At 41.9% G+C, this 24,313-nt stretch overlaps 1 protein-coding gene and 2 long non-coding RNA genes across 3 annotated transcripts; 2 read left to right on the top strand and 1 right to left on the bottom strand.

Annotated features, from left to right (window-relative positions):
• Positions 1 to 1,700: 1,700 nt before the first annotated feature.
• PTGER4 (prostaglandin E receptor 4) lies at positions 1,701 to 12,916 on the bottom strand. The gene is made up of 2 exons (XM_038170258.2): positions 11,678 to 12,916; positions 1,701 to 3,835 (listed from the first exon to the last, which is right to left on the bottom strand). Exons 1-2 carry the CDS (start codon positions 12,506 to 12,508, stop codon positions 3,242 to 3,244), a joined length of 1,425 nt encoding a protein of 474 aa, XP_038026186.1. The 5' UTR covers positions 12,509 to 12,916; the 3' UTR covers positions 1,701 to 3,241.
• Positions 4,875 to 9,915, top strand: LOC119714409 (uncharacterized). The gene is made up of 3 exons (XR_005261600.2): positions 4,875 to 5,025; positions 5,793 to 5,846; positions 9,518 to 9,915. It is a non-coding gene; the product is annotated as an uncharacterized lncRNA (long non-coding RNA).
• Positions 12,917 to 13,256: 340 nt separating the features above from the next.
• On the top strand, positions 13,257 to 18,276 carry LOC119714408 (uncharacterized). The gene is made up of 3 exons (XR_011806059.1): positions 13,257 to 16,687; positions 17,361 to 17,421; positions 17,956 to 18,276. It is a non-coding gene; the product is annotated as an uncharacterized lncRNA (long non-coding RNA).
• Positions 18,277 to 24,313: the final 6,037 nt, after the last annotated feature.

Genomic DNA, 24,313 nt, shown 5'->3' with positions numbered 1-24,313 from the left:
GTACCATTTGGAGATAGTGGATTATGTTGGATTACTGTTAGTGCTTTGGCATTGCACCTGTAGCATGGATTTGGGTTAGGTAACGTGTTGTAGGCAGCAGAGATGTACATGTATAAGCAGCGCTACAGGCTTGGGGGAAAGTGGCTCAAAAACTGCAGAAGAAAAGGCCAATTGTAATGCTAACATATTATTATCAGAGATTGAAATTAATTTTCATAGAAACTCGTCTCCTACAAATACTGACTTTTCCTCTACCTGTGGTGTGTAGATTCTCCACACCATGCCACAGGACAGGGGCTTAAACTGAGTTTGGGATCAGGGTTTGGGGAGTGGTACAGGTGTGGGAGGTCTAGCAGAACTCGTGGATGGATGGAAGGGGTTCTGTGAAGTTGTGGTTGGGGGTGTGTGGGCAGAGGCAGGCTGCTGGAAGTGAGGGTGTGGGACTGCTGGTGATAGGAGCAACAGGATGGAGTCAGGGAGATACAAAAATTTGGGTTTGTTTTTGAACTGGGAATTAATGCATTTCCTGTGAACACACAGAGGGCATGGAAGTGGCTACGTATGTGAAGACAGACGATATCACAGGGTATGTGGATAATTGTAGGGAAGGAGTGGAAGGAAGCTACTGTGTATGAAGCAGGGTTACAAAGCTGATCAGGACTCTCAGGCATGAGGAGAGAGGCACTGGTGGTCTGTCACCCTAAACACAGGCACACTTGCCTGGTTCTTTTAGCCAGGCTGCTTCTGAACATCCTTGCTTGCAGCTAAGTGATAGATGGGCTCCTATTTTGTCTTCATGCACTGCCATTGAGTTCGCATAGACAATTCCAGTATTGCTTATGAGACTTTTTAATCTGTAGGTTGATCGTGATTTCTTGAGTTCAGTACTGAGGGCAAGAGGAAGACTTCAGGCTTATTTGTGTTTGCTAAGTGAGGGTGAGCTGCTTACAATGGTCTCTTCCTGCTTAAAAGTCTTCCAGAACACACGCATTTTCCATCAGTAATGCATAGGCCTTATATAAATACTGGACTTATATAAATACACTGGAGATATTTCCTTCTGTCATTGCATCCAGTACCAATAACTCGTTCTGCTGTTTTGTTCTAGCTGTGAAGGTGTGGTTCAGTATTTTTGTAGGTTGCATGGTTGCAGGTGGCGGTCCCACCTTCCTGCTCTGCCAGGTACTGCTTCCTATCTAAGGCAGCACTAGTGTGTTCTGTTTGTTGGTCACTAGTAAGCAACAGACCATGGTTAAGTGATTTAATTGCAAAGAATCCAGGCAGATCTTTATCTGTAGCTCCAATAGGAGCGTGAGTAATACTGTTCTCCAACTTAATCAGTGCAATATTGGCTTCTGCTGCAAATATTTGTGCACAGATTTAACTTCACTTCCTACATGCGTAAAGGTAAATAAGCTCAAGTGCTCACATGTTAAAGGAACACAATGAAGCAGGCCTGAGGTTTAACTGTGTGGGGGTTTTGATTTTTTTTTTGTTGTGTGAAAAATTTTCATGGCTCTGTGTCAATGCTCTCAGGGACATTTTCAAAGGAGGCTTCCTCTTGCTAATGGCAGTCGTTCTGTGGTGTTTTGGAAACTTCCAGACCCAAGTATGTTTTGAGAGTAGCTAAGCACAAAGTGTTCCAAATGGGTGGCTTTTTAAAGTGAGGAGTTGGCACTGAATGGCAGACTCTCATAAACTTTTGAGCTCAAGCAGAACATTTTCATTTAATTGTTATCCCCAAAGTGATTTTGGTCAGTACAACTGCTTAAACATACCATCAACATAAGGCTCAAGATTTTCATTACAATAAAGCATTTCACATGAGAACACTTTAAGCAGCATAACATGCTTAGTATTTAACAAAACATCCTCCAAATATCTGTACAGAATTATTTTAGTAAATGGTCTTTCTGGAACAAGACCTACCCCTTACAAAACAAAACACCAGAAGTCCTTTTGTCACTGGTTAACAGCTGTTTTGGGTGATGTCTTTGTCATCAGAACTCTAAGAACAAATAATCTGCAAGAGGTACAAGACCAGAAGATGGTTCTATATAACCTACACTTTTAAATGAAGATTCTGCTTCCATGTTTTTTTATGTTTATTTGGTGGAATATCAGATTACAGCGTCATAAAATTCTATTTACTATTTAAAGTAAAATGATAAATGTTATGAAAAAATACCTTTATTACATCAGTGATGCTTTAACTAAAGTGAATATTAAGACTATTAACCAGGGGTGGAAAGTTTTAGGCCCTGATATTAAAAGCACTTCTATATGTCCTTAACTTTACATGTAAGGAGTCTCCCTGGCAGCGGAAGGGCTACTCTGATGGGCAACGTTAAGTGTGTGCCTAAGTGCGTGCAGAATGTGGGCCGAAGTACTCAGAGAGGAGCAATGTGTTTATACATGGAAACATTCTCAGCACATAAATAAAATCTGGCTTTTTAGTATGTACATACACTGAAAGAATATTCTTAACTGAAAGGATGTGTTTTCTTTTTCTCAATGGTACATATGTTTCCATTTCACTCAAAGTGTTTATGTATTCTCAGCTAAAGAATAATATCGGCCGTGAATGTAGCACGGAAAACAAATCTAAAACAAGAATGTCTTATCAGCAGGCAATACTGGGGGAAGAGAAGGCTGGCAATCATTTCTATATACCTGGTATTAGTAAGAACCCTTCTCATAGAGAAGAATAGACTTTTAAATATTTTCAGTCCTGATACATATACAACAGTAAAAATTCACATTTTCATGCTTTAGTGAGACACTTTAAAATCCTACTGCAGGCAGCTGTCAGAGTAGCTCTGTCCAGTTCCTAGTAGCTGCCTCACATTCTGCTCTAGTATCAGAAGCTTACACTCTTGATAGTTGAGCAGCCACAGGAAAACACAGTTCTACCAGATTTGTAAAGGGAAAGAGAAAGAAAGAAAGTGATGGGTCTTCCTATTTCAAGAGGCCCAGTAGCTCTCCTGCGTCCCAGAACAAGACATGTTCGTGTTTCCAGTCCCATTAGACCCGTCTTGTACAATTTCTGATGGCAGCGCCAATGTCTGTTCCACACAGTCCTCAGTAGTCTAAGAGAAATGTACCCATCACATGGCAAGAGAAAAATAGCCCTTTGGAGCATAGCTGAACCCCTCTCCCCTTGAATAGGCAGAATACCTATCTATTGCACCAGTTTTTCCAGCGTACCGGGAAGGATCACCAGGGTTGATGCCTTTCGTTGCTATATACACTTCTCCGATAAATTCAATGTCTCTGTGGGGAAGGTGACCTGGAGGGGGCTGCCCTTGGATGTGGAGCTGGCCCCACCACCAGACCTGATCTCATTCACCAGGAAGACACTCTCTGAGTCCTGCCCGTGTGAAGAGTCTGAGGTCTCTGAGCTGCGCAGTGTCCTTACGGATGTAGTGTCAGACTGAGCCAGGCTCGCGCTGGGGCCGGGAAGCAGCACGCGCCCCCCGACGCTGCTTTCACTTAACTCCGGGGGATAGAGCAGTGTTTGTGAGGTGCTGCTGATCTCCCGCAGCTCACGGGAGATGAAGGAAGGCGACTGACTTGACACGGCGGAAGAGGTCCTGCGGCCATCCACGCAGTTGAAATTGCTCCCCGAGTGCTGCCTCCGGGCCCCTCCAATGCGGCAGAAGAGACACTTGATCTTCTCGATGGCTTTGCTGAGCACAGTCTTGCGGAGGAGGATGTAGACCCACGGGTCCAAAATGGGGTTCACCGAGGCGATGCGGATGGCTTGCAGGTCGGGGTTTTGCCTCACATCCTCCACTAATTTGGGCTGATAGAGCTGGTTCACGAAGACACGGACCTATCCAGAGAGACGGGGGAGGAGAAAGGTGCAGTTTTACAATTAAATCAGGAAATCAAAGTTTACGTATTGAAGCAGAGATCTTGATTTACATCTGCAGGCTAGAACATGAGAAGAACCTGGCAAAGTAAAGCACCTTGGATTAGCAGCTGCCAATTTATTTTTGGAAATGGCAAGAAAATCAGAGATTAAGCTGTTGTAAATTGATCTTCCGTGCTACAGGTAGGAAAAGAATGGCTCTTTCTCCCTGCTCCCCTCATAATTAATCCTCCAACCTTCAGTTTTGGGCTGCTGCTTTTGCAACTTCTTTGTTGATGGATATAACCCAGGAACAAAGATTTAGACCTGTATCCTGCTTCCTTAGTATATCTCAAGTCTTAGGCTATCTGCAAAGGGATATCTGAGTTCACTGAAGAGGCTAATCAGTTCCTCCGGTAGGGGTCTAATAATTGCATGTTTAGAAATAAGCTGAAACCCATATTATAATCCAGGTATGTTAACTTCCAGAAATGAGCCCAGAGCTGTTGATTCCCTAGTTTAGAAATATCTTTTTTCTGGCACCTGTCCTTACTGGAACTGTTTGTATACCTTCAGCTGTTGGCTTGTTGCAGCATGTTTTGGACAAAAAACTAAAGGAACAAAAAGAAAGGCCCCTACAGTTAGGAGATTTTTAATAGGTCAAGATGATGAGATGATTCCAGCACTGGACTGGACTGGACTGGAGTGCTTTGCTCACATACATGAGCCATCATTGGGTTCTACTTAGAAAAGCGTAAAAATGCTTATCAAGTAGTTAGGAATTGGAGATTCTGAATCTGCCTTTTGAATTAGCACTTTCAGTTTATCATGCACAAAATTTAAGACAGGATCCTGTCTTCTACACAGAAATGCCTCCTTCAAGTTTTTCCTTTGAATCTAAAAAAAACCAACCAAACAGTCCCTATGTCCCTACCCTGGATTTGGGGCCACTTCAGTAATGCTGTTCTAAGGCACAGGCCAGTTCTTTGACATGAGTTGTTGTTATCTTTCCAGTGTCCCTAAAGAGCATGATGTCATATGAGTTTGTTTATCAGTCCCAAATAGCTGCTCTGTTTTAGCAAGACCTACGCAGTGTCCTGCATTTTAGGAAGGCCTAAGAAAGCCACTGAAAAGACGGGATAATGGAACATGCTGTTTACTTTGGACTTAAGGTAAGACTAAATAAATGTATTACTTCTCTTTTTATGTGATACAGTAAAAATCTAGTAGCAAAAGTAGGGATGTTTTAAAGTCTCAGGCTTAGCTCCTGAAATGAACGAAGCCTGGCCTACCTAGGAGAAGGTTACAGGCAAGGAAGAAGACAAGCATTTAAACAACAGCCAAACTAGAACAGCCTCCTTGAGTCATTTTTATAGAAGTTATGCTTGTGATTCCTGGTGAAAAAATTCACAAATCTTTCCGAGAAATTTTCCTGCAGCAGGGCAATGTGATGGTATTCTGCCTGTCAGGATTCAGAGCTTGAATGTGCTCCAAAGCTACAAACAAAGTATGTTTAAAATAATGCAGAGTGCTTCTTTGGAAGTCCTATGCATACAATCTCTCTCAAATCAGTGAGTGTGAAACTGGCGATCATCTGTATTTTCTTTCTCAGTACTTTTGTGTGGGTTTACGGGTAACAAAACCTTCACACAGAATTCCAAATATGGGAAAATCTTGAATTGATACAGAACTATAATGATCCAAGTTTTACTCTCTGTTACTTTCCTAATTATTTCTAACATTGCAGATGTTTTTTTGACAACTAATTTACTGAGCTGATTTTTCTGTTAAGCCACACACGCAACTGAAGTGCTTTAAAGCATATTCCTACGCATGTAGATCTTGTCTGGTTTTTCTTTATTTTTCTTTGCTTTTTTTCATTATTTATTTTGCTTGTCTCCAAACTGCTTACACTCTTATCTGACATCCATCACTACAGAACTCTGTGTACTGCTGGCTGAGAGAAGACCAGTCCCTCCAGAGCCCCAGATCCGTAAGTACAGTTTTGCAGGCATTCACTGAGGATTCTTTCCTTAAACAAGGCACATTGCTGAAATCTCCTGCCGTAGGCTTTTGGAGGTGGTGTCCAGGAAAGCCTTCCTCTGCCCTGCGCTGAGTGCAGCTTGCAGGAGCGCACCGCTAGGTGGCACAGATGTCCCGCAGTCGCAGCATCCCCGCTTCATGGACAGGGTACCCGCAGCTCGTGCTGGCTGCCCCCATTCCCACGGGCAGCAGTTGCAGCCGAGGGAGGGACAGCAAATGTCAATGCACTGCCAGTGATAAACACTGCAGGAGGGGATTAGTGCCGGGACTTGCATAAGCTTATGCAAGTAGAGCTGCACTTACTGACACAGGCTCTGAACCTGAAAAGCGGCCGTCAGGTTTCCATAACGTGAAACGCTGAAAAAGTTTTTGAGACGACGGCATCAGCTAAACGCTGTCCTTGGAATCGACTTGGCCACATGTGTGAGATTCCCTCCACCCCCCATCCCACCCCACAGAAAGAAAAGATAGTAAGGGGTCATAAATACATGAAGAACCAATTTCCCTTAGGGATTTGACCTGCGCCATAACATTTCTTTACAGATGCTGCTCCTTTTTCTGTGCTGAGATTTTCCTTTATGCAAGGGAATGCACCCTGAAGGTGTGTAAATGCTGGTCGACGTATCTAACCATTGATCACAGGAAGGGTACCTGTCCTGAGAGGCAGGAATCCAAAGGACAGTGTTGTGGGAGTGGAGGACTGCTAGCAGCTCATGCTAACTACATGCAGTCATTGCCAGGAATATCAGAGGTGTGACGGGGAGAGGTATTTACTGACAAATTCATCCACATTGCAGAACCAGAAGGCACACTTTGCAGACAGCTGAAGTATGCAGACCAACTTTGGAGACTTGATTTCTATTTTACCTTTTTTTTTTTTTTTAAAGTTAGACCTATTGTTACACATCAGTGACTTAATAGTGGGATTGTTCCTTTGATAAGCACCACCTGAAGCTGAAGTACCTGATTCACCTTTCTCTGACTGCCCGGTAGAGTTTACGGAAAGACAAAAATGTCTTTAAGTGCTGACGCTGTGGTTGAAAAGTACAATCACAAATTGCACAGCTTGCTTTATGTTATCTCTGTATGCTTTATTTCCTTGTGACAGATATGTGACGTGTAGGTGAGAGATTCCTAAAATGGATCTACTTATTGAAAACTTTGGACTGTACAAAACTGTTTCAGTTTCACAGAAAGGTGCCACTTTTTTTCTTAGCAGCCCCCCAAAATGTCAAATGCATTTATCAATTCAGACCTATTGCATGGATTACATATTAATCACAGTATGGTACAAATTAATCTGTGTTGGAATGTCACTTTATGATTTCTTTACAACCTGGTAAAGAAAGAGCATTTATTAATGTATCGTCTACACTAACAGTAAGAGATGTATCCTGTTTTGGCTACAAGTCTTCTGTTACAGGATGAAGCATAATGAAGGATATTGCCTTGCATCTTCTTAGTAAGTCCCATGTAAGTGGAATTCATTACTGTGTTAGCTAAGCTGTGCTTGAATTTCTGCAGTTTAAAATCCTGATTTAAGAAGCAAATGGGAACAATTCTAGTCTCAATAGAATGAAGTCTAAATGTTACATCTGCAGCCACAGAACACAGGCAACATATTTTGAAAGTATCTGTGGTTTGTTTGCAGTTGTGTTAAGAAGCACGTTGCTTCATGGTGCACTGAGTTTATGGTGAAGCGATAGGTAGTTGTACATCATAGTCCTGTGTGTTTTGATGCTTTTATTTTTTACTAAATATGAATGTGAATTATGACTTCTATTCCTATGCAGTATGATAAAGTGACTAACATACTTATTGTTCCAGAATAATTAAAGGAGTAGTTATCTTCATAGCTTCTACCTGTCCTCATAAAATCTCCCCACATACTGATAGGATAAGTTTAAAATCTATATAGTAGAAAGCAGGAAACAAGTTTTTCAGCTCTGCAAGCCAATACCCTTTGCCCTTCAAGGGTTTGGTGTCTGCTGTAGCAGATCACTCTGTTGCTCGAAAATCATGCCTGCCACCTTGCTGTTTTTGGCTGCAGACAGCCCCTGTACTTCAGAGACAAGCCAAAACAAACCAAAAGAAAATCCAATCTTTTAGATCAATTCAACATTAAGTTAGAAATCTTTGATTATTTTATATGATCAAACACATGTACATCTTGAAACACAGCATTTTATTTTCAATTTCACTGCAATTCAGCAATGTTCAGTGGTTAGGATCAGAAAAAGTCACATACTTAAAAATCTACATGTGTCTGAAAGACTGCTGGAGTGAACTGGAGTTTGAATGCTATGTGCTTATGTACACTTGAAAGAGTTGTTTTTACTTTTTTAAAAGGCTGGCTAGCAATTTCTAATATGTTCTCGACACCCCACTTCCCTCCCCATGAAACTCATCCCCTACTTTTAAATATATCTAATTCTCTTTTCTAAAAACTCACAGATTTTTAAAAGATGAAATAACTGTGTGGAGTGCAGGAAGGAGGCAGCATGCAATTTGTGTATTTTTTTCCTTATTTCATTTTTAAACTATTGTAAGATTCTTCATGCTTTCCACACCACTTTCTGTACACTGAGAACACATATCAGAAGATTTTTATCTTATTCACATCTTATATCAGAATCTTATATCAGAAGATTTTTTTCTCTAATGATTTTTGTTCAACTTTTTTTTCCTTGATAAATTTGATCAGCCTTTATCTCTGCAAAGTTCACTCAGTGTTTTGTACAATGCTCAATAATTTTGCTATAGTAGCTGTTATTGTAAAATTTTATTGATTTTATGAATAAATCACTAAATCAATAAATCACACATTATTAAGAACGTCTGTTCTCTGTGACTCAGCTTGCTGTTCTTTAACCACTTTTTAAACCAAGCCAAGCCTTTTCTTATTATTTCAGGGCTATTTAGTATTTTAAGACGTGAAAATTTTTGTTAAACCCTAGTAAATACAGTCTGCTGGACTGCATCTGTGTACTAGATGCACTAGATGTCTTGTGAAAGTGTTAATTCTAAAAAGTTAGAAGCTTACGTCTCTCTTTCTGAAGTTGCTTTGACTTCAGTGATAGTTTATTCAGCTGAAATCATCAGTAGGAAATCAGCTCATCAGAAAATTTCAGTCACAAAGCAACCTCTGAGCTTGCTTTGTGTATCTGAATCATGCCACCACCACCACCTTACTACTTTTATGTTCTTGGTGCCCGCCAGGATCTCCTGTTATAAACGCACCTCTCAGTCTCCTCTGTGGTTGAGGGCTCCCTAGCTTACTTCAGAAGAACTCGTCTGTGTCATGAAAATGTATGTGTATATGACTGATTTTCCTGTCTCTGCTGGTGGCTCTTTCTAAGGATTTGCAGCATAAAGGTGTCACTTCTCTGAGTTTATCCTGGAATGCTTAACCTCAGTGCATAAGTAACATAGAGGGCTTAATACACATATGCAGCAGTGCATCACCGTATAAAGAAACATAAATGGATACAGGTTATTCCCACAGGGGGAGGCAAATGACTGATAAAAGCTGTCTTTACAATGAAGCAGTTTAACCATGCTGGACACTGTAATGATGTATCTGTACGTGTTTTAAAAAAAAACTTTTTTTTTTTTTCCTAGTGGTGCATCGGAGTGAGGTACGGAAATAGTGAAATGACAATCTTCTACCTCATTTTACATACAGAAGAAATCTGCGGCTTTAGCTGAGAAAAGCTACCATATGTGAGCACTCTCGAGGCAATACCACGCCTTTGTAAGAAGTGAAATTAAGGTCTGAGAGAACTTCAGAACTTTGTCACCCGCACCTTCACACATGCTAAGGTGTTCACCAGCTACTGTTTAAATAATAAATCTCTCGCCCCACCCAAGTTCATTAATTTTAAGTGTCAACAATCTAGTTTCCTTTCTGGCAATCTCTCCCTCTTGATTTTTTTTTTTGAGACTTTATAAAAGCTTCCCTAGCTCCTAATGCATATGAACAATTTCATTTCTCAGTCAGCTGTTCTCTAGCTAGTCCTCCGTGGGATAAGGTTTTGGCTTTTTCCTGACACCACTGAAGTCCATCAGCTGGTACCCTGCACTGTGTTGTGACATTGCATTTAATTCTCAGAACCTGTTCTATGCATTTACCAGCAGCTCTTCTGAAGACAGCATATTGTTATTTTGTGAAGTAGCTGTTACAATATTAGATTAATCGCATTAAGTACTGTGGACCCACAGGTACTCTCAGGGTTTGGCCACTCTACAACCTGATTCCTTCCAGTGTGGCAAGTCGGCTTACCCGTGAGGTTTCTGCTGCTGGACTGCAGAACAGGTTGCGTGAGGTTCCTCGATCTAACATGTGTGCCGCTCAGAGGCAGCCTGTGCACAACTCAAATGGCACGTTTTGATTTCCTTTAGGCGACGAGCAATAAATGGACGGGAAAGTGCCTGGTTATGCCGTGGCACAACGCAAAGTGACACAGCGCTGCGGGACGGGAGACAGCCTTCAGCGACAGCCTGAGCACTGGTGCTCCAGCAAAGCCACACTCCACTGGCTCCTGTTTATGTTAGTAATGTGGCAAAACTGGCCTGACCCTTGCAGTTACACCCTCCTTTGAAGCAGGGGGATGGACTCACTGACCTCTCCGAGCTTTCAGACGTATTTTTCTGAACTTCCTTACTGAGCTGTAGCCTGTTTGTTTCGCATCCCCAGCTGGCCACTTGCTTCTCACGCACATCACAACCCCTCCATGACACTGAGATTGCAGAATAGTTCCTACCTACAATAAACTCCCTGAAAACAATCCATCTTCCAAAAACACTTTCTGTCTAAGAAGCAATGCTTGGCTCCCTAAAGTGTGTTTTGGAAGGTGGCGAGTAAGGGAAGCCAGCCGCTTGTTTAATGTTTCTGAGCCAGAAGGGGAGAGAAGTTCGCCAAGTTTTACTATGGTGGGTGGGAAGCAAGAACTGAGCCTCGAGCTGGTGGTTTTTTTTTGTCTTCCTTTGAGATAAGGTGGAGGCATAGAAGAAAGTAGATCCTGCATGTTCAAGTCAATGACAGTAATTGTAGCAGCTGTTTCAGAAAATTAGCAAATGGTTAGTGGTAATGTTGTCTGGCATTTTGGTATGATCTCTAGCTCCATGTGGGCCAGAATCCTCCAACTCCCATTTAACAGAAAATTACACCAAGTGGCTCCACTGCATTTAGACCTCCAACACTGGGGAGCTGTTTGAGGGCTGTAAATGCATGGGATCTACCCCCAGTGTATCCTTCAGGATGGGACCTCAGTTCTGGTTTTGGGTGCGAAGCGCTCTGCACCTTGCTGGTGCCATGTGAAGAGAACTCTCTCCTCCTGTCAGATACTACAGACTGCTGTACACTTCATCAGCAGAGTGCCTATTTTAAAAACACAATAAGCATCCAGCAGTGTGGGCCAGCCCCAAACCTCACTCATCACAAATTAATTTTGGAAGTGAACTTTAAAGTGCCTTTAGCTCTCAATAAGACTTGTGCTGTGTGGATTCCAGTTAAACGGTGGAAAATTTGTTAAGAATTTTTGGCATTGTATGTCAGCCAATCAAAGGAGCCTAGGACTTGGGATGAGTGTGTTTCTTTTCCTGTAAATATAAACCAGTACTACTCTCTTCTATCACCATGTATGCATGCTAACTGCACTAAAATTACTCCTAGAGTTTGCGGCACCAGCTAAATGGGATTCTGTCCTACAGGCACAGGCTAGGAGGAGAAAAGACTCAGCAATGTGGGTGATGGAAGAAGGGTTGCACAATGTTACTCACCACCAGAGGAATGGAGCAGATGAGCACCACCAGGGAAGTGGCAATGAGCAGAATAACCATCTGGATCTCTGCTCCGGCCATCCGACGGAAGCTCCGGCGTCTGCGAAAGTCAGATAAGCGGCTGGAGGTGGTGTCTGTCCCCAGGGATGTGCGTCGCATGAACTGGCGGTGCATGCGAATTAGGGCCACGCAGACCAGGATGTTGCAGATCACTGTAACCATGATCAGGAAGGAGCTGAAGCCAGCGTACATGTAGGAATACGCTGCATGAGTGGCCTTCTTTGCTCGCCAGTCTATGAAACACCAAGTGTCAGGGTACTGCCGGGTCGATTTGCCGAGCCCCATGCTGGGGAGGGCGCAGAACAAGACGTTGGAAGCGTAGATGGCGAAGAGCGTGAGCCCAGCCAGCTTCTTATCTACGTAATGGTTGTAGAAGTAGGCATGGTTGATGGCCAGGTACCTCTCTATTGACATGGCACAGATAATGCTGAGGCCGGACAGTCCGAAGAAGAGGAGGATGAAGGAGCTGTACTCGCACAGCGCGTCTCCTCCCGGCCAGCGGTTCTGCAGGTAAGTGGCAATAGTGACCGGACTCACCAGGCAGGTCCCCAGGAGGTCGGTGACCGCCAGCCCGCAGACCAGCGTGTAGAAGGTGGTCTCCTTCTGCTCCTTGCGGGACTTGCAGAGCACCACGATGGCGATGAGGTTGCCCACCACGCCGAAGATGAACATGACGGTGGGGATGGTGGGGGGCTTCCCGCCCTCGGCCCCGCCGGCGGTCCCGTTGGCGGAGCCGTTGGCAGGTGGCATGATGGTGGGGCTGAAGGACATGGCTGGGGAGCCGAGGGGAGGCAAGGGGAGGAAGAAAAAAAAGCAAAGGAGGAATCGGGGAGGAAAAGCGGGGAGGTTGCAAAAGAGGAGGGAGGGAAAGAGCCGGTGTGGTTTAGGCGAAAAAAAAAAAAAAAAAAAAAAAGAGGAAGGAAAAAAAAAAAAAATCGTGAGAGGAGACGAAGTGGGGGCAGCCCCGGCTGGCAGCGGGGCGAGCCCAGCACCGGATCCCCGCGGGTCCCCGCGTCCTTCGCCGCCCCTCTCCCTCTCAGCGGCAGCGGCGGGGGCTCCAGGTGGCGGCGGGGGCGTCGCGGGAAGGTGCCGGAGCGTGGTGCCCGCCGCTCATCCCCTCCTTCCCCCTTCCCTGCCTTCCCTCCGCCTCGCGGGGCTGCGGCTCCTCTCCCCTCAGCGCCGCGCTCCCGCCGAGTTTCGCCGCGGAGGGCGGAGGCGGCCCCGGGGCAGCCGCCGCCGCCGCTCCCCGCCCTCTCGCTCCATTGGCCGGGCGGCGGCGGGCAGGGCCGGCCCGCGGCACCTCCGCCCGCGGCGGGGGCGGCCGGGCGGGAGGGGGCGCCCAACGGCCGTGTGGGGGCCGCGAGGGGACCGTGAGGGGACCGTGAGGGGACCGTGAGGGGCACCTGCCGCCGCCCCGTCCCGCCGTGGGGGCGGGTGGCCGGGAGATAAGGCGGGTGGTGCCGCGGGACGGCGGCGGGAGCTCTTGCATCAGGCTGCCGCTGCCGGCCGTCGGCGTTCCTCACAGCCCGTCATCGATGTATTGCTTCGCGCTGGCTCCCGTGCGCGGCTGGTGGCGTTGCCAAACACAGGAAGGGTGTGTGTGTGTGTGTGTGTGTGCGTGTGAGTGTGCGTGCGAGGGACGTGTTGGTGTGTTTGTGTCGAGGGCTCGCTTGAGCTTGGCCACAAGGAGATCACGTACAGGAGCTGTGCTGATCTGTGCTGGTCTGATGCCTGGCGCGGCGGCACTCAACGAGCAGCGGTGGCTGACGAGACCCTGGAGCAGAAACAGCGGCACGGAGCTCGCACCACGACAGGTAGACACACGCAAAGGTGTTCCTCGGAGAGGAGAAGCACCAGTGGTGCCTGCGCCTGGTCAGGAGCGAGGTGCTCAGACCGCCACACCACGTCCAGCACCTGGCGCTGGCTGGCCGCACGGCCTCGCTCCTACACCAGATGACATCAGTTACTACAGTGGAGACGAAACCCGTGCCCTGAAGCACGAAATTTATATCCTTAAGCAGAACCTCTTCTCTGAAGTCAAGGCAAAATGTGTTACCAAAGTCTAATCAGTCTAATCTTTTTTTTTTTTTTCACTCTTACTATCCTCCACCTCCCCCACCCCCCTTTCTCTAAACCTCTGGCAGCGGTGATGTCACGGTGTGCTGACAGCAGAAATTCTGCCAGGGCAAAGTGCGTGAGGCTGTGTATTGAAGGGAAGAGGGTGAATAATACCAGTTTTCAACGTTGTGTGAGCAGATGTGGAAAAAAAGGTGACATTTGTGATTTGATCCTTCAGCATTTTAGTGTTGTTATCTTGCCTCTTGGAAAATAAAGTTAATTCTTAGGAAGTATAGTTGGTTTTAAAATGACACGTATATAAATAAGCTATACTAGTGGTGGTGGTCTGTTCAGGTAGAGTAAATAGGACTTTATACAACTGGCTGGCATGACAGCTCTTTGAGCCTCTACAAAATCGGAAGAATATTCCGTCATAAACAAAGAGCTACATGTGGGAGTAGAGGTTGCTCAATTAAGTTTGCCTAATTGTCAGAAACAAATTAGAAGCAGCCCGAAACACTTGCAAAGGAAATGCACAGTGTAATGCACTGCACGATGATTTTTTTTTTTCTTATCTTTTAAACAGTTTTCCGGGTGTTGCAGCATAAGAACACCTGGTCTGGGTGTTCCAGGAAAGTTGCCCCTGGTACACAGCAGGCTCTGAATTCAAGCTGTGTAACTGTACGTGTTTTCTCTGTTGTCCTTCTTTCATAAACTGGGACTTTGGTGCTCTGGTATTAGAGGCCATTATGTGGGATTAAGTTAACACAGGTGCAGCAGTATAGGAGAAGAATTGCCTGACTTCCCTGATGCAGAGCAAAGGTTTCTAATACCTAAGGGTAGAGGAAATGATTTTTGCTTCTGTGTTGCTGCTTTTTCTTTGACTTTTTCCTTACCTACAGACCCAGTCTTATGAAATATTTTGACCATCTCGTAACAGGTTGTGTGTCTTCAGAAGTCTTGTCTACAGAAGTAGAGGGTGCTCAAGTCTTTTTGGGGGTATGTATACCCGTGTGTCTGTGTGGAAGAATGAATGTTATTTTTCATTCTACAAGGTCTGTCTTGCAGTGAGTATACCTAAATAACTGATTAAAAATGCAGAGGAGCCAAGGAGACCAGTGAAATAACAACAGAAGTGTAGCTTTGAGAGCAAGGATAGTGAGATCAGTTTTTTGAAATAATGTTAGTTCTTAGAGAATATGATAGTTACAGAAGTGTGGTACAGATGTGATTTTACTGTATCTCTCCTTTGAGTAAAAGTTCTCAAATAACTAGAAAAACTTAATAAGTTTTAGGAATTTCCCTTAGAATTAATAGTTCTGATATCTAGAACTCATAGTCAAGATGAGAATGATAATCGTACGAAAGATTTAGTCTTCAGAGGAAGGAAGACACTTAAAGTGGAACTGAAAAACTAAGAAATTCCGCTTGCAAGGTGAGTAGTCATGCTGTCACAGCAACAGTGTCATGCATTGTAGCACTGAGTAACCACCAAAGAACTTGTATGTGAAAACCGCATAGGTGGCAAGTCAAAATAGCATGAACAAAAAACAAAAGCTTCCGAATGATAATCAAGTATAGAATAAAACTTCTAATTTTAAAAATACTAGATGAGATAACACGTCAGTGGTTTATAAAATGGATGCAAACCATTGTAGTGTATGTGATTTAAATGTGCTTTGGTCTTTACTTATATACACAATTACATGATCACCACATAATAAACAAGACCTTTTAAACAGGAAGCTTATTGACCAGTGGAACAGTTCATTTGGAAATGTTTTTGATTTTTATATTGTTGGTGGTCTTTAAATCAGACCAAGTAAACATTGTGATATCCTATGGCTCAAGCAGAAGCACCAGACTTGCTAACAATGATTAGGATAAACTTCACTTGTCTCAAAGTAATTATTTTTTCCTGATTTTAGTGGTGTTACAATTGTTAGGTTAATACTCAAATACATCAGTGAACTAGTATGGCTTGGTTAGTTGAGCTGTATAACTGTGTAACTATTTGTGGTTGTATTTCTAGCATGGTGAAAGAGATTTAAATTTGCATACTTGTCCTTCCCTCGCCCCTTCCTTTCCCTGTCCCCCCCTCACCGTGATGTGGTAAGAGGCTCATAATTACTCAGCATTTCTTGGCTGCCACATGACAGCCTTTTTCAAGCTCCTTTAGCTGGCTGATGGTTCCAAAGCCCTACCTGTGTTGCTCAGAGGGAGTGGAGCTAGACTGTAGACAAATAACCTATTGAAAGGTCTCTAGCATGTGGAGCTGTTTGTAATTTCGACACCAAAATGCCCATGTAGGCTTATAAGCTGATGTCTTCTTTACTGGAGGTGCTCCTATGAGCTCTGTTTCCAGAGGAACTGCGTTTTCAGTGGCTTTGTAATTTTGCAGTAGTAGTGAATATGCAACAAGTTTTGGAAGCTTTGGCCTGAGTTCTTAACATATTGCAGGCCTGAAACAATGGTTTGCTTGGTAATCTTCCATTAAATAATTCAGGATCAGTAACATTCTTGAATTACTCAACAGGTTGTCAACTTTTTTTCTTTGGTGAAAATTTAGCTATGGGAAAACTTCCGTGTTGCGTTTTGCTTAATTTTCCTTCAACTATTCATGCTTTTGACATATTTTTTTTTCAGGGGAAAAAAACCACAAACAAACATAACATAACACGACATTGTGATGTTGAGATGGCTATTACTAAACTATGCCTGTATGCCGAAATAAAATCATTATTAATAGACAGTGGAAATAGACCAAACCAAATGTTACATAATGATCTTTAATTAATCAATAGGAAAGAAAAAATACACAAGGAGTAAGTTGAAGAAATATTTAAAAGGAAGTGGGAGATTCTGTAATGTAATTGGAATGGAAATAGCATTGTAAGTAGATACAAGTTTTTATATTTTAAAGCACATAATGTTTTTCTTCGGATTTTCTTGTAACATCATCACAGGTAATAAAGTATTAGATTTATAAATGCAAGTAAACCAGTATTAGATTTAGATGTATTAAATGTACAAGCAAACCAGTATTAGATTTCTTTTAAGAGTTCCGGTTATTACTAGCCTGACTAGTAATATTACTAGTACTTCTGGTACATTTCCTTTGTACCTGATGAAACAGCTTGCTGTGCTGAGGCTTTCCCTGAGAGGGGAATGTCCTGTATGAACATCCAGGAAAGATCTGCAAACTGCCACTGGAAGAGGAGCTGATGGGGAGCAGGCATGCAAGGCACCTCTGCGCTCCTGCAGGATACCTACACTCCCAGAAAATACAGTGTGTTCCGTACTAGTCAATCATGATACTGAAGTTATTATTTTTTTTCCAGTTTAAATGAAGCTATTAATCCTTACAGTACACAATGATTTTTTCCTCTGTAATAACATTTGTCACTGCAGTGTTATATAGTTTTATTTTAGCAATAATAAAATCTGCATTGAATTAAATACTTACTCTTTTCTCCCAACTCATTTCTTTAGAGCAATACAGTTAAATTAGCTTCTTCCTCAATAGTTGCTTACTATTTTTTTCTGATTTTTCTGAGATGAACAGAGCTTACTTGTCTTTCAGAGGCCAATGGCATAGAAGGGGTGTTCATAGAGGAGCACAAATGGTTAGTTTTTAACATCTATTTTTATTTTTCATACTTCTAAATAGTTATGGCTAATTCAGGTCTTACCTGATGAATTACAAGTAGACAGCAATGTCCAACAAAAATGCTACAAATTGAATTCCTTTCATGCACAAACTGTTGCACCTTCATTGAAATAAACAACTATATTTTTAGAACATATGCTGGATTGGTTTTGCAGGGAATTTTAGAAGGCATGTTGTAAGTATTGGATTTTTTTTTTATTTGTTTTGTTTTGTTTTGTTTTCAGCAGCTGGGTGCATGAGGTGTAGGTTTTGTTGTGTGTGGTAGACAGTAGTGGTGGAAGCAGACAGAACCCAGCACTGCACAGGAAGTAGTTCTCTGACAGTTCCTATTGCTGTCTAGTTCTGCAGATTTTCCACGAGAGTGTTGAAGACATAAGATTCTTTCTAAGGATCTCGATTGTAATTCTTTGATGATATCCATGTGCCAGAAATTTCAACAGACTTTCTTCTATTTCTTGTTCTTTTTTTTTTTTTTTTTTCTTTTCTCCAGAGGTATGATAATGGTAAACAGGAGTGTGTTAAACAATCATATCCTATAACTTTGAAGAAGGAACTGAAGTTATTCACTTCTGTTTAAAACTCATATAAAGTGTTAAAAGATGTGCACCATATACCCCTATGATGAAATCAGTCGACCTGGGATTTTTGCAGCCAGATCAACAGTTGTGGAAGTTGCATAATTCATGTAATTTTGTAGCATTCCTTTCCTTGTTGTCATACTTGTCTTTGATGTTTTTTAACATCTCCTTGTAAAATAAACCCGTCTTTCTCTGGAAAGATCTGCTTCCTTTATACAAATTGTGTTCTCTGTTTTTGTCCTGATTAAGCATTCCAAGAAGATTGTCAATAATTTTGAGGTGAAGTGTTTTCTTCAGTGACAGTACTTGCACCATCTTTCAAACGAAACCAGAATCATATATAGTAAGTGCTGAGCCGGTATGCCACCTATGCAGCATGAAGGCTGGCTTGGCATCTGATTTCAGCCTAGAATGGAGTTACAATCAGCTCAAAAAGTTGAATATAAGTTTTTTCTTGTACCATCCTGTTTACAGTGTGGCTATGTTTGAAAGTGTTTACAGCTGCCAAGATAGATTAACAATTAATAGTGCAATGCAATGGCTTTTTTATTGCCTGGTGGAAGAAGTCTCTTGATAAACACTGAGGCTGGCTCTTTGGGAAAGACTTCTCCTTTTTATAAATGCTTGCCAATACAATTATTTGGGATGTTTTTGTATACTATGTAACCACTGTATATAATCAAATCTTTCATGGTGTGTCACATTGTGCTTTGAATTCTGAAAGATGCCAGGACGAAGAAAATACAAACCAACGAGCTACTGATTACTGTATATAAATCAGCAGCTTGGTTCTTAAAAAAAAAACTATTATTCTCACTTCAGAAAGGCTAATTCTGTGGGAATGATTCATTTATAAAGAGAGTCAGTTATCTTTCACAAAGAGGACACTCACTGCAAATTATTGGCATAAAACCCAGCGTTAGTAAGCCTACAGCAACAGACAAATGGTATTTGCAGTTGAATGCTTTAAAGAATGTCTGTACAAAGTTGTTAAGGAAATTTGTTCTTGCCTGTAAATTCTCTGTTATTCCAGCAGAGGGTAGTTTATCCTCTAGGAAGCTAGGTGTGTTGAAGGAATGATCAGGAAAGGTAACTCGATGATTCCCATTTCCTTTTATTTGAGATAGAGCAATAAATAGAGCAATAAAAATTATCTGCAACTGACTGACCTTATCAGATTAACAAATGCAGAAACATATTGTTAGGCTACAGAATGTTCTTAGGCTGGAACTGGAAAAGCCAGCCAAATTCAACAGCAGTCCCATTTCTGTTCTGCTACCAAGCACTTCATTTGCCCTTTAAGAATTACTGCATTTTGCTTATGCTGAGAACAGTTTCATTATCAGCCTGATGCTTAAGAGCTACTTGACTTTCATTTGGCAGATACAACACAAAACTTTTGCAGTGGATGCACAAACTAGCTCTATTTAAAGGTTATTTGGCATGTTCATAGTTGCTTAAAAATTATTTGAGATCTGGACTGATGCAATTGTATCTGCTCTCACCTATTTATGATGAGGGTATTTTAGCAGTGGTGGTGAGGCACACACTGCTTAAAGCCTGCCACAGAGGTGGTAGTGGCTCTACAAATGGTGTTATCCACCACCCTTACTTCTGCCTCTGTTCCCACTGCTGCAGCAGTGGGAACAGAGGCAGAAGTAAGGGTGGTGCAGCAGTAAGGGTGCTGCAGCAGTGGGAACCTGTCCATGTTTGTGGACTCTTGCAGTGGTACCTGCCTGCACCTGTTCTCTGCTATACTGACAGTGTGCAGTGGCTGTAGACATACTCTTTGTGAGTTCTCATCTTCTCTGGCTAATTTTTTTTTAAAGCAATCATGAGAGAGGAATCCTGCCTGTAAGCTTCAGTGGCTGTCAGTCCTGTAGTGCAGCAGAAACTTTTGTGGTATGAGAGCATGAAGGATTGCAGTGACCACCACATTCTGGGAAGGATAACAGAAGGAATCTGTGGATCCACAGCTATTCTGTTGCTACTGGAAGATGGTAAACCTGCTACTCAGAATATGTTTCCATTCAAGGCATCATTTCAGCCCAATACAGCTCCTCCTGGGTAGTACAACCAGTACTATGCTGAATATTTTGATTTTGATCTTCCATATTTTTTTCTCTTTAAAAAAAAAAAAAAAGGTACTCCCTTAAGAAACCTGAATATAGTTAGTGTCAATCATATCCGTGGAAATACTTCTGCGGCTATTTTGTGCTTGGTGTTAATATAACACCTTTTCTTTTTTTTTTTCTTTTTTTTTTTTTGTGGTGTACAGGACTTCATTTTTTTTTTTCTTTCCATTTTGAGTATTTGTCTGCGTCAGGCAGTCTAGAAAGTAAAAGCTACCTGTATCCTTCTGTGTTCTAGCCTTTTTTTCCCATCTTCTAGTTTTGAATCTGCATTCAGAAATGACACTTCACTGTTTTTTATTTGTTGGAAAAATAGACAGACTGTAACAGAGATGAATGATGTATCTAAATTCTTTGTTTTGGAGCAATACAGGTATAATTAATTACCTTGACTCCGTTTTTAAACCTGCATGATCAAAGAAGAGCAGAAAAGCTTTTATATGGATCACTAGGAGAAGGTTTATGTCATGTTCTCCACCGATTATACAAGAAGCTTATGCAATTAATCTCTTAGGCCATGCACTTTGGTTAGGTATCTTACTTACGTGGGATGTTTCCAGGCCTGAATACCTCTCCAACGTCACTGTTGTCTAAACATGAAACAGAGAAAGGAAGGTGGAAGAACCAGAGACAGCTTTTCCAGAGACACAAAAAAGGGTTAGTGCCAGAATTGTTACTTGCCAGTTGCTTACAATCTCAGTTGACTGTGTTGCCTTCCAAAGTGGAAATAGCTTTGTCTGGAGGAGACAGACTCATTTACTGTTCATTTAATGTATTTAGTTTGAACTTTATATTGTTTCACTGGTAAGCAGTTTGCAAAGGGCTAATATCTGGTTAATTAAGACTGTAACCTTGTCACAGATGGAGAACGTATGTGTTAGCAATTAATATACTTTAAACAGACACAAGTGATCTTTGAGCCACAGCCTCCTGTAATAAACAGTGAACCATTTATTAAAGGTATGCATTAACTTGGTAATAGTTTTGGGCATTTTATAAGTGCATCTTCATGTGTATTGCTGGTATTTATATATCCCATCCATCATGATAGCATCTGGCTGCAGTAGAATAGCAGGCTGGAATAAAAATGGACTCCATTTAGAAATGTAGATATATAATAGTTAGAAATAATGTACAAATTGAATTCCTCCTGCTGCTTTCTTCACCAGCTGGAAAGCCTCTCACTGTCGGAAAGGCATTCAGTGTGTTTGACATTAGGGGTGGGGGAATGTTTGTGTGATTATAAATGTTAGACTTGCAAACACGCCTTTTGATTGCAACAGCCTGAACTTCCACATGTCAATAGGAATCTAACTTTTCACAAGATACACCTTGGTTTATATACCTTGGCATCATCGCTGTTCTTTTCTGTATAATTTCTGTGCCTTTATCTCTAAACTGGAACTGGATTTTACATGTGTGCACGTTTCAGATGAGACATGGAGATAATCTAAGTATTCTTGACTAAACATTCAGTTGCTACAGCTACTGTATGTAGCTGTAACAGTTTTGGTATTGTGATGAAAGCTTAAATCACAATTATATGAGTAACTACCTGTGATCACACAGGCTTGTGATATCTTGTGCAGTGCTGCTGAGCCTGGTATTCATTCTAAAAAGGTTTGCTGAGGTCTGAACATTTTCAAAGAACTCTATGTGATTCTTTCCTAGTTATGTAGCAAGAAAAAGCTGAGTGCTCTACACTGTCTTTACAGTGCTGCACAGGTGTTTTTGTTTGTTTGTTTGCTTGTTTTGATTTGTTTTCACTTGGAAGAATTATTTAAGAACTTGAGGATGGATTTAGGAAGTGGAGTGGTTGAAGACCTTATCTGATCTGAGGAGGAGGAAAGGTATCAGATTAAAGTGGCCACTGTGTCATGTGAAGGATTACACGTTAGGACTGTTTGTTATAATACAGTAAATGAAATTTCAAAGCAGTTCTCAGAAAAGCAGTTCTCATAAAAATACTAGCTCAGGATGCATTAAGTTTTGCACCAAGTATTTCTGTGCTGTGGGAGACCCCTTGAAACATACTATCAAGAAAAAAATAAACAAGGAAAACAATGCAAAGGAGCAGTGTTTCTTGCTGGATAATAATGACATATGGAAATCTCAGAGGTTTATGCCATCTCATTTGTAATTTCTTCCTGCATGTATATCTGTATTATGCTTATTGCAGCAACGCTCCATCCACACCTACCTGAACAGGTGCAAGTATAGCAGTGTTGTTGGACACCCTCTCTGACACCTCAGATCTGAAAGGAATGTGTGTGATGTATCACTCTGTTCATGGATGTCTATGCCATGTGGACAGCATTCCTGCATAATGTTCTGATGCATAGTAATTAGACAAGCAAGATCCTCCTATGATATAAATCAGATTTTCTTGGAAATGTACCAGTTTGTATCACAACTGAAAATCTAATCCAGTATCCCTAATTAGGGGAAGTTACAATCTGAGTTACAAATAATCTAAAATAATTTTTATGTATGTTTAAAGAAAGATTCATATAGAGTATTTTATTTTAATCATTAATGGTTAATTGTTAATTTTATTAACATGATGAGAGAAGTGTAGGGCTGTGGAAAGATCTTAGCTTTCAAGACAGATAGTTTGGCATACAAATTGTGGGAGGTTTGCTGATAAGACTGGAAGTGATGGAAGAGAGAAACATAATGGGGGCATGTGGACTAGTAGAATTGGAGAAGACTTTTTTTTGTAGGTGCACCTCCTTTGCTCAGAACTTCACTGTTTGTATATGGAAAAGGTTTTCTTCATACTCTTTCCTCGGGACTTTCTGTGGGATTACAGTGAGTACTTTCAGTTTGGGCTTCTATTGCCTAGTGTCTACCGAGAATTGTGCTGCCACCTAAATCATCGATGTATTTCCTCATTCTGTCAGAGACACTATACTCACAAAAGAAAAGCACGTTTCAATGTTGAGCTTTGCAGTGTGTCAGTGCCAGGTGCTAGTAAATCAATATCATGCAGATTAGTTGCTTAGGCAGCCCCTATGGAAAGAAGTGTTAATGGCAAATCTCTGCAAGCTGAATGGAGAGCTGCTTGGGATATACCTTGAAAAGGATTTAAGGTGAGGAGTGCCTTAAGCTGTGTTGTTGTCTGGAACTGGGACACCATAGTCTCCTTCAGCTCAGGATGCCTTTCCTGAAATTAGTCATACAGCCCTTTTTGTTCAAAACCTCTTACTGTTCCGTTCCTTGCTTGCCACTCCCAACACACACTATGCACTAGCTCAGCAGTTAAAAGACAGCAGACTTGTGTTCAGTTCCTTCCTCTGCCTGAGGGAGCTCTAATCAGCATCTCCCATCTTCCATCTTTATTCTGGCTATAAAATGCTTTGAGATGGGATGGTTGCAGTGTCTCCTTTTGAAGGTGTTTTGCTTTGCATGGAATAATTAAATATTAATTGGAAGTGCAAGAGAAGATCAGTTTATGGATTACACATCTGGGAGTAGAGACAAGGGTTTTAAGCTCTAGCTCTAGGGAACACTTCTCATTAGTCCTGCTATTTGTCTTCAGCCTGTTCTTCTGAGGGTGTCCTTCATTAGGGTATCACAACAAAGGGAAGCAGAGGAATGTGGAACTATCCATAGATATGAACAGAAGTGAAACCAATTAAAATTAAGATAGTACTGGAGATGTCAGCTACCTTGAGCAATAGCAGATGAGTATGTTGATAGATATTCAGGGTTAAGTAGCATTGATGGTCTTGAGTATCTAATTTTGGAAATTAAGCACCAAATCAAGGATCTACATTTTACTTGTATATTTGTGTAGCTCTAACCATGCATGACAATGATGAAAATGTAAGGTAATTTAAAAATCCCATGTAATTTCTTGTTCTCCTATTATTTCTTCAATCCTTTTTGTATTATGAACCTCTTGAACCGTACTCTTTGTGCCTTCTATTTTCATGGCTTCCCATTTCCATATATGTTTCTGCTTATTCTTGCAAGAATTTCTCAGTACTTTTTCTGGTAGATTCCATGTCTAAAAATTGCTCCTTTAGATATACTATTTAATGTATATCAAAGCTGATTGGTTTAGCAATAGTTTCAGTAGGTTGTTTTTTTTGCTTTCATTGCTTCCTTATTGCAGTTCTTTCTGATACCATAT

Source organism: Anas platyrhynchos, chromosome Z (genome assembly GCF_047663525.1).
Source record: "Anas platyrhynchos isolate ZD024472 breed Pekin duck chromosome Z, IASCAAS_PekinDuck_T2T, whole genome shotgun sequence".
In the NCBI taxonomy this organism is placed as follows: domain Eukaryota; kingdom Metazoa; phylum Chordata; class Aves; order Anseriformes; family Anatidae; genus Anas; species Anas platyrhynchos.
This window is presented reverse-complemented; position numbering and strand designations above follow the sequence as displayed.

What these genes read in the sequence shown, in the direction of transcription:
- PTGER4 (XM_038170258.2), bottom strand. Translation starts at nt 12,508, where the DNA reads ATGTCCTTCAGCCCCACCATCATGCCACCTGCCAACGGCTCCGCCAAC. An exon ending in TCTGCTCCATTCCTCTGGTG is followed by an intron (nt 3,836 to 11,677) that starts GTGAGTAACATT and finishes CTCTCTGGATAG; the next exon opens with GTCCGTGTCTTCGTGAACCA.